This window comes from Zeus faber (assembly GCF_960531495.2).
Source record: "Zeus faber genome assembly, chromosome: 7".
NCBI classification, from domain to species: domain Eukaryota; kingdom Metazoa; phylum Chordata; class Actinopteri; order Zeiformes; family Zeidae; genus Zeus; species Zeus faber.
In genome coordinates, this window is record NC_137203.1 from 1,009,392 (window position 1) to 1,018,781 (window position 9,390).

Below are 9,390 nucleotides of genomic sequence, written 5' to 3' on the forward strand. Positions count from 1 at the left end.
GTGGAACCGGGATGTGGAACCGGGAAGTGGAACCACAATTTACCTTTCAGATAATAAGCAAACAATCGCAGCTAAACAGCGTTAGTTTATAACGCCGCCCCTTCCCTGCTCCGTCCAATGGGAACCCACCTCATATTATCATCATCCTCCTCTTCCTTTGAAACAGGAAGTCCAGCCACAGCCACTTCCTCTGCAGGCTCCTCCCCCTGGAGAGAGAGATCTACTGTGACCCTGAACAAGCAGAGTAACAAACTATAGGTGCTTGTTGCCAAGCAACGCCCTGTGTTTGCTTGGGTGTTTGTAAATGTTGTTTTTATTTGTTCTGTATCGTGTGTTGGTTCTCTACCTCCCAGCAGGGGGCGCTCTGGCTCTCTGTCTCCCCCAGGGTGGATGTTTGGTTCTGGGAGAGAATGAAGCGTCTGAAGGAAAATGGGTTGACCTCCCGCTCCTCCACCCGTTCCTCCCCCCGCTCCTGCAAATGCTCCTCCTCCACCCGCTCCTCCTCGTCTGGACACACAGGGTGCTAGCATGAAGCTTTCTGACTCATTCATCCCCTTAAAGCCACTGAATCAAATTAAGTTCAATAACAAGTTTAATAACGTTTAATACGTTTAATAAGTTAAATAACAGTTTAACAACAGTTTATTAACTTTAATAACAGTTTAATAACTTTAATGAGCATTTAATAACAGTTTAATACTTTTTAAAAGTGAAATAACAGTTTAATAACAGTTTAACTTTATTTACAGTTAAAAACAGTTTAATAACTTTTATAACAGTTTAATAAGTTATAGAACAGTTTAATAACAGTTTAATAACTTTAATAACAGTTTAATAACTTTGATAACAGCTTAATAAGTTATAGAACCGTTTAATAACAGTTTAATAACCGTTTAATAACTTTAATAACAGTTTAATAACAGTTGAATAAGTTATAGAACAGTTTAATAACAGTTTAATAACTTTAACAGTTTTATAACAGTTTAATAAGTTAAATAATAGTTTAATAACAGTTCAACACATTTAATAGCAGTTTAAAAACAGCTTAACCTTATTAACATTTAATAACAGTTTAATAACAGTTAAATAACAGTTTAATAACTTGAATAACAGTTTAATAACAGTTTCATAAGTTTAATAACAGTTTAATAAGTTAAATAATGGTTTAATACGTTTAATAGCACTTTAAAAACAGCTTAACCTTATTAACATTTAATAACAGTTTAATAACAGTTTAATGGGTCTAATAACAGTTGACTAACTATAATAACAGTTTAATACGTTTAATAACAGCTTAATGAGTTTAATAACAGTTCTATAAGTTTAGCAGTTTAATACGTTTAATTTGTTTAACAACATGTTTGATAACAGTTTAATACGTGAATAAGTTTAATAACAGTTTAATAAGTTTAATAAAAGTTGATGAAACCTTACTCACCATCTATAATGAGGAGGGAACGCCTGCGGTTAGACATCTGGACAGAGTAAGAGAGAGACGGGGAGGTGAGGCAGACGGGCAGAGAGAGGGAGACAGACAGACAGTCAGTCCGACAGACAGACAGACAGACAGGTCAGATCTGAGCTTCCAGCCATGCTAGTTAGCTAGGAAGCTAATGTGAACTGCAGCCTGAAAAAACATGAACATACCACTTCCTGTCTGAGATACGGACATAGAACTAGAAACATAGATCTGGAAACACAAGAACTAGAAACAGATGTAGAAACATCAAAACTAGGAACATAGATCTGTAAACACAGGAACTAGAAACATAGAAATAGAAAGCACAGCTGTTAAACTCAAACCCTCGATGCGCCGGACACGTAAACAGCGCCGCCATCTTGGAGCGGTATTAACATTGCATCTGAGGCAGCAACTGAAAACCGATTTTTTTTTTCATTTATTCATTTATTTATATAATGTGTATAAATATATATGATTTACCACTGAAAACACATGAATACAAGCAGTTATACGTTCATGAATATAATGTAATAATAGTAATATAATATGTTTGCTGCTCATTGGCTGAGAGCAGGAACGAGGAACCGAAACCGGAAGAGGACGTCCCAGAACTTCTGGAAGGGTCCAGTTGGTGGCGGTAATGCGCCTCTAAGCGGCTGTTCCAAAAGAAGAAGAAGAAAAAGAAGAAGAAGAAGAAGAAAAATAAATAGAAGAAGAAAAAGAAGAAGAAGAAGAAAAATAAATAGAAGAAGAAAAAGAAAAAGAAGAAGAAGAAGAAGAAAAATAAATAGAAGAAGAAAAAGAAAAAGAAGAAGAAGAAGAAGAAAAAGAAGAAGAAGAAAAATAAATAGAAGAAGAAGAAGAAGAAGAAGAAGAAGAAGAAAAATAAATAGAAGAAGAAAAAGAAAAAGAAGAAGAAGAAGAAGAAAAATAAATAGAAGAAGAAAAAGAAGAAGAAAAAGAAGAAGAAAAATAAATAGAAGAAGAAAAAGAAAAAGAAAAAGAAGAAAAATAAATAGAAGAAGAAAAAGAAAAAGAAGAAGAAAAAGAAGAAAAAGAAGAAAAAGAAGAAGAAAAAGAAGAAAAAGAAGAAGAAAAAGAAGAAGAAAAAGAAGAAGAAAAAGAAGAAGAAGAAAAAGAAGAAGAAGAAGAAAAAGAAGAAGAAGAAGAAAAAGAAGAAGAAAAATAAATAGAAGAAGAAGAAGAAGAAGAAGAAGAAGAAAAATAAAAAGAAATAGAAGAAGAAAAAGAAGAAAAAGAAAAAGAAAAAGAAGAAAAAGAAAAAGAAGAAAAAGAAGAAAAAGAAAAAGAAAAAGAAAAAGAAGAAAAAGAAAAAGAAAAAGAAGAAAAAGAAGAAGAAGAAAAAGAAGAAGAAGAAAAAGAAAAAGAAGAAGAAGAAAAAGAAGAAAAAGAAGAAGAAGAAGAAAAAGAAAAAGAAAAAGAAGAAAAATAAATAGAAGAAGAAGAAAAAGAAAAAGAAAAAGAAAAAGAAGAAAAAGAAAAAGAAAAAGAAGAAAAAGAAGAAGAAGAAAAAGAAGAAGAAGAAAAAGAAGAAGAAGAAAAAGAAAAAGAAAAAGAAGAAGAAAAAGAAAAAGAAGAAAAATAAATAGAAGAAGAAGAAGGAGGAGGAAGAGGAAGAAGAAAAAGAAGAAGAAAAAGAAAAAGAAAAAGAAGAAAAATAAATAGAAGAAGAAGAAGAAGAAGAAGAAGGAGGAGGAGGAAGAGGAAGAGGCGCTGCAGAAACCGGAAGAGGAAGAGCTGCAGCGCGCGAAACTCCGCACATGCGACAGACTAGAAAAATAACAACAACTTAAAACAAAATAAAACCAGGACCAGAGCCAAGACCAGGACCAGGACTCGGAACAGAACCAGTAAGTCTGATCCAGTGTGACTCACTCTGACAGACAGAAATAAAACCTTATGTTTTATTTAATATCACTGAGTTTTGTCTGTCCACCTGTCCGTCTGTCCACCTGTCCTCCTGTCCACCTGTCCACCTGTCCTCCTGTCCACCTGTCCACCTGTCCTCCTGTCCTCCTGTCTTCCTGTCCTCCTGTCCTCCTGTCCTCCTGTCCTCCTGTCTTCCTGTCCTCCTGTCCACCTGTCCTCCTGTCCTCCTGTCCTCCTGTCCTCCTGTCTTCCTGTTTGCGTGTCTTGTTCTTGGGGCCGTGTTGAACTCCAAGGGAAAAACGATCCGTTTGTTTGTTTATTAGGTGGTAGCTCAGGAGGTAGAGCTGGTGGTCTAGTCATGTAAAGGTTGCTGGTTGGATCCCAGGCTCCTCCTGCTAGCATGCTGTAGTGTCCTTGAGCAAGACACTTAACCCCTCATTGCTCCTGATGGCTGCGTCCGTCGCTGTTTGAATAATTGTAAGTCGCTTTGGATAAAAGCGTCTGATCAATGTAATGTAATTTGTTTGTTTGTTCTCCCTCACATTAGTGAATTTCCTGTTCATCCTGTTAAAAATAGCTCTTGTAATCCATTTCATTCTGTTTAATATTTTAAAAACATTAAGTAAGATTTTGGGGATTAATTTAACATTGTGATTTAAAAATTATTTGCGGGTCTGATTTATCAATTAATTATCACCACGTAACGACCACACTACATTGCTTTGTTGGCCAGATGTGGCCCCCGGGCCTGTAGTTTGAGACCCCTGGTCTCATCCAACTTGTCTCTTCATTTCACAGTACAAAATGAATGATGAAAGCCAGAGCCGGTCCCCTCACTCCCAGTCCCAGACCCAGTCCCAGTCTCAGTCCGGGTCCAGTTCCTCCAGTGGGCCGGGTTCCAGCCAGGTGTCCAGCAGCTCTGGGACCCTGAGCAGCGCTGACACGCTCCCAGTGACGCTGCCCTCCGTCCCAGAAGAACCAGAAGCAGAACCATGGGGCCGGCTGCTCCCCATGGAGAGGGGCTTCACACCGCTGGGTGAGTCCTGCAGAGAGACAGACAGGTAGGGGGCTTCACACCGCTGGGTGAGTCCTGCAGAGAGACAGACAGGTAGGGGGCTTCACACCGCTGGGTGAGTCCTGCAGAGAGACAGACAGGTAGGGGGTTTCACACCGCTGGGTGAGTCCTGCAGAGAGAGAGGCAGGTAGGGGGCTTCACACCGCTGGGTGAGTCCTGCAGAGAGACAGACAGGTAGGGGGCTTCACACCGCTGGGTGAGTCCTGCAGAGAGACGGACAGGTAGGGGGCTTCACACCGCTGGGTGAGTCCTGCAGAGAGACAGACAGGTAGGGGGCTTCACGCCGCTGGGTGAGTCCTGCAGAGAGACAGACAGGTAGGGGGCTTCACACCGCTGGGTGAGTCCTGCAGAGAGACAGACAGGTAGGGAACACAGTGTTCAGTGTTGTGCCGTAGCTGTTTGTCCAGCAGGGGGCGCAGGGGCTCAGTCTGCTCTGAGGAGCCCTCACTAGGATTCAGTGTGGCTGATGTAGCGCTCCTTGGTGACATAGCTTAACACCTCTGGGTCAGATGGGTGGAGTACGTGATGCATTCATAGCCTGGTTGACGTAGCGCCCCCTGGTGATGGGTGGAGTACCTGACGGATGCCCTTCCCCCCAGACTGTGTGGAGGACCAGTACCTGTTTGGCCGTGACTCTCGGTGCGACTACGTCATCAGCGACGCGTCCAGGAGGCTCCGCATCTACAGCAAACGCCACTTCAGGATCTTCAGGGTGCCTGTCTCACACCTCTACACCTGTCTGACATGTTGAAAGGTAACTCCCTGCGCTGACAGCTGTCTGTCTCTCAGGAGGGTACGACAGTCTATGTGCAGGACCTGAGCAACAACGGGACGTTCGTGGATGGGAGGCTGGTGGGCCTGGGCAGGAAGTTCCCTCTGGTCAACAACGCCGTTCTGTCCCTGGCCAAGGAGCGGCACCGAGGTCTGGACCCCGCACCCTCACCTGCCCCCTGGCAACCAGGCAACCTGGCAACCTGATGCTAGTCAACACCTGCCTACCTGTCTCTCTGCAGTGTTCGTCTTCATAGACCTGATGGTCGACCTGCAGAGCGGCTTCCCTGAAGACTTCCAGGAGAAATACCTGGTGACCAGGGGGATCGGAACGTAAGACTGTCTGTCTGTCTGTCTGTCTGTCTGTCTGTCTGTTTCCTGTACAGCCTGAATATGGTCTCACCCTCCAGAGGGGTGTGTGGGGAGGTGAAGCTGGCTTTCGAGAGGTCGTCCTGTAAGAAGTTTGCTGTAAAGATCATAAACAAGTACAACTTCCCGTCCCTGGGGGTGAGTCACCTGTCAATCACCTGCTCCCGCTCTCTGATTGGCCTAGGATGACCGACCAATCAGGAGTCGGGACGGTGACCAAGTGTTTCCTCGCAGACAGCGACGAGGAACGCAGAGCGGGAAATCCACATCCTGAGGAGGCTGGACCACGTGAGTCCTGAGCCACGCCCCTTGGAGCCCCTCCCCCTGAGCCCCTCCCCCTAAGCCCCTCCCCCTGCAGCTCCAGACGCTGATCAGTGAAGTTTTCAAGATTATTGTAGCTGCATGAAGTGACCTTCTCCTCCTCCCTCCTTTCCTCTCCTCCTCTTCCCTCCTTTCCTCTCCTCCTCTTCCCTCCTTTCCTCTCCTCCTCTTCCCTCCTTTCCTCTCCTCCTCCCTCCTTTCCTCTCCTCCTCTTCCCTCCTTTCCTCTCCTCCCTCCTTTCCTGTCCTCCTCTTCCCTCCTTTCCTCTCCTCCTCCTCCTCTTCCCTCCTTTCCTCTCCTCCTCCTCCTCCCTCCTTTCCTGCCCTCCTCTTTCCTCTCCTCCTCCTCCCTCCTTTCCTCTCCTCCTCTTCCCTCCTTTCCTCTCCTCCTCCTCCTCATCCTCCTCCTCTTCCCTCCTTTCCTCTCCTCCTCCTCCCTCCTTTGCTCTCCTCCTCTTCCCTCCTTTCCTCTCCTCCTCCTCCTCCTCCCTCCTTTCCTGCCCTCCTCTTTCCTCTCCTCCTCCTCCTCTTCCCTCCTTTCCTCTCCTCCTCTTCCCTCCTTTCCTCTCCTCCTCCTCCTCTTCCCCCCTTTCCTCTCCTCTCCAGCCTTGTCTCATCAGAACAGAGGATTTCTATCAAACAGACGACTCATATTACATCGTTCTGGAATTGTAAGTCTGTCTGTCTACCTGTCTGTCTACCTGCCTGTCTGTCAGGATGGAGGGGGGGAGTTGTACCAGAGGGTGAAGTCAACCTGTCTGTCTGCCTGTCAGCCTGTCTGTCAGGATGGAGGGGGGGAGTTGTACTAGAGGGTGAAGTCAACCTGTCTGTCTGCTTGTCAACCTGTCTGTCAGGATGGAGGGGAGAGTTGTACTAGAGGGTGAAGTCTACCTGTCTGTCTGTCTACCTGTCTGTCAGGATGGAGGGGGGGGGGTTCTACCAGAGGGTGAAGTCAACCTGTCTGTCTGCCTGTCAACCTGTCTGTCAGGATGGAGGGGGGAGTTGTACTAGAGGGTGAAGTCTACCTGTCTGTCTGTCTGTCTGTCTACCTGTCTGTCAGGATGGAGGGGGGGGGTTGTACTAGAGGGTGAAGTCCACCTGTCTGTCTGTCAGGATGGAGGGGGGAGAGTTGTACCAGAGGGTGAAGTCCCAGCGCTGCCTGAAGGAGTCGGTGGCAAAACTGTATTTCTACCAGATGCTGAGAGCAGTGGAGGTGAGACAGCTCTGTTCTGTCTGTGGTGCAGCTTGTGGTTTCATTTAAAATGAGATTAAAGTGTGTGTGTGTGTGTGTGTGTGTGTGTGTGTGTGTGTGTGTGTGTGTGTGTGTGTGTGTGTGTGTGTGTGTGTGTGTGTGTGTGTGTGTGTGTGTGTGTGTGTGTGTGTGTGTGTGTGTGGTTGTGTGTGTGTAGTACCTCCATGGCAGTGGCATCATCCACAGGGACCTGAAACCAGAGAACGTTCTTCTGGCCACACAGGACGACGTCTGTCTATTGAAGGTGCTGCACCTCCACCCCATGTTCCCTACCACCTCCACCCCATGTTCCCTATCACCTCCACCTCTGGTCGTCTAAGAGCTCCACCTCTCGTTGTCCCTCCTCCACCAGGTGACAGACTTCAACCAGTCTAAGATCCTGGAGGAGAGCTCCCTCATGAGGACGTTGTGTGGAACTCCGTCCTATTTGGCTCCAGAGGTTTTCACCAGCAGCCAGACGACAGGTTACAGCTCAGCTGTCGACCTGTGGAGCCTGGGAGTGCTGCTGTTCGTCTGGTACCTGTCTGTCTGCCTGCCTGTCTGCCTGCCTGTCTGTCTGTCTGTATCCAGTACTGAAATCATTTTGCCCCCCTCCAGTCTGTGTGGTTACCCCCCGTTCCACCAGGACTCACCTGCTTCACCTGCTTCACCTGCTTCACCTGCTTCATCCATCAGAGACCAGATCATCAGAGGACACTTCACCATGTTACCATCCAAGTGGAAACACATCACTGACCAGGGTACTACTGCAGTACTACTACTGTACTACTACACACCATGTTGCCATCCAAGTGGAAACACATCACTGACCAGGGTGCTACTACAGTACTACTACAGTACTACTACACACCATGTTACCATCCAAGTGTAAAGACATCACTGACCAGGGTACTACTACAGTACTACTACAGTAGTACTATACACCAGTGTCGTTTGTTTGCTGCATATGAAACCTCCACAAACACTGTTTGTTTCACTGCTTTTGCTTCTGCGGCAGAATCGTGGTTTGTTGATCTGACGTCATTGAGTCGGGAACAGACCTTGAAATAATGAGTAAGAATGGGCCAGGCCCAAAAGAAACCCCCGTCTGTTGAATGGAGCGTTCCTCCCACTGACCAGTCCTTCAAACAGGGCGAAAGTAAACGAGTATTTTTGTTTGTATTTCATATCCTGTAACCAGGAGATAAGTGAAAAACAGAAATATACTTATTAAAGTGTTCACTTTGATGTCACAGCCTCACTCTGTTTACTGTTTACAGGACCTCTTACACCACTATCAGAGTACTACAGTACTATCAGAGCTACAGCACTATCAGAGTACTACTATGTGTCTTACAGCCAAGGACGTGGTTCGCAAGCTGCTGGTTGTTGATCCGTCTGAGAGGATGAGTGTGGAGGCTGCTCTTCATCACCCCTGGTTGCAGGTCAGTACTACCTGTCATACTATGTGTACTGTGTGTAGTACTGTGTGTAATACTCTGTGAAATGTGTGTCGTACTGTATGTGTAGTCTATGGTTCTCACGGTGCTGTGTCGGTCCAGGACCCGGTGATGCTGGAACAGGCTCGCAGCGTGATGTACCCGGACGGGGGCCCGGCTCCGGCCCAGTCGGGTACCAAGCGGAGCCGACAGGAAGTGGAGGGACAGGAAGAGGAGGAGCTTCCTGCCAAGCGCCGCCAAGTCCCGCCCCCTGCTCCGGAGTAGCGGCAATGGCACGCTGCTGGGCTGCGTTGCCATAGCAACAGAAGATACAGACTTGACTGGTTTTGTCATTACTACTGGACTAGAGCCAGACAAGATGGCCGCCGCTCAGGAAGCTGTGAAAAAGTTTTAAATGTTGTGAATTAAACACTTTTAACCCATTTGATGTTTTATCGTTTTATTCCATTTTTTTCTTTTTAAACATTTCAGTTTCACTGACAATCTGAAACTTCCTTTTTACTTTGAACCGTCCACCATCGCTGCTGCACGACCCCCGGGGACGCCCTCCAGCTCTAAAGCCGGTGCCTTGTTCAAAGTGAACGGTTACGTTGGTCTGATGAAAAACCCTTTCACCTGGAGCGAGCCAACCAATCGCAAGACTGGATTGATGACGTCTTTGAATCCCTGATGCTCCTCCAACAGGTTCACGTCGCTGAGTTCCCCAAAACATGTTTTTAGAGTTTTTACTGAACATACCACTCAGATGCTGCTTTCCAACCCACCCTGTCTGAAAAGGAGCCGCCCCTCGGTCTGTGAGCCAATGGCGTTGG

General features: G+C 45.9%; 2 protein-coding genes across 4 annotated transcripts in view; one reads left to right on the forward strand and one right to left on the reverse strand.

Moving 5' to 3' along the window:
- entr1 (endosome associated trafficking regulator 1) overlaps window positions 1-1,780 on the reverse strand; it is a 4,747-nt gene extending 2,967 nt beyond the window's left edge. The window contains exons 1-4 of one of the 2 annotated variants that reach the window (XM_080004430.1): window positions 1,648-1,780; window positions 1,439-1,475; window positions 347-507; window positions 130-206 (exon numbers count right to left, since the gene is read on the reverse strand). In XM_080004430.1, the coding sequence (XP_079860556.1) occupies window positions 130-206; window positions 347-507; window positions 1,439-1,475; window positions 1,648-1,686 (314 nt within the window). In that variant the 5' untranslated portion in view covers window positions 1,687-1,780. The remainder of the gene's footprint in view (window positions 1-129; window positions 207-346; window positions 508-1,438; window positions 1,476-1,647) is intronic. The other variant, XM_080004429.1, reaches the window with a different exon arrangement.
- A 1,267-nt stretch (window positions 1,781-3,047) lies between these two features.
- Window positions 3,048-8,982, forward strand: chek2 (checkpoint kinase 2). 2 transcript variants are annotated; one of them, XM_080004411.1, is made up of 14 exons: window positions 3,048-3,333; window positions 4,151-4,388; window positions 5,027-5,139; window positions 5,217-5,349; window positions 5,441-5,531; window positions 5,609-5,705; window positions 5,802-5,855; window positions 6,494-6,558; window positions 7,001-7,100; window positions 7,297-7,383; window positions 7,492-7,655; window positions 7,737-7,879; window positions 8,478-8,563; window positions 8,681-8,982. In XM_080004411.1, the coding sequence occupies exons 2-14, from the start codon at window positions 4,157-4,159 to the stop codon at window positions 8,840-8,842; spliced, it is 1,527 nt and encodes a 508-aa protein (XP_079860537.1). In that variant the 5' UTR covers window positions 3,048-3,333; window positions 4,151-4,156; the 3' UTR covers window positions 8,843-8,982. The 2 variants fall into 2 exon arrangements, with proteins under 2 accessions (XP_079860537.1, XP_079860536.1); XM_080004410.1 differs by having other exon boundaries at window positions 7,492-7,879.
- The last annotated feature ends 408 nt before the right edge of the window (window positions 8,983-9,390 follow it).

Excerpts from the sequence above, each read along its gene's own strand:
- chek2 (XM_080004410.1), top strand. The coding sequence starts at position 4,157 with ATGAATGATGAAAGCCAGAGCCGGTCCCCTCACTCCCAGTCCCAGACC. Across the intron at positions 7,101-7,296 it reads AGATGCTGAGAGCAGTGGAG|TACCTCCATGGCAGTGGCAT; the intron begins GTGAGACAGCTC and ends GTGTGTGTGTAG. Across the intron at positions 7,384-7,491 it reads ACGACGTCTGTCTATTGAAG|GTGACAGACTTCAACCAGTC; the intron begins GTGCTGCACCTC and ends CTCCTCCACCAG.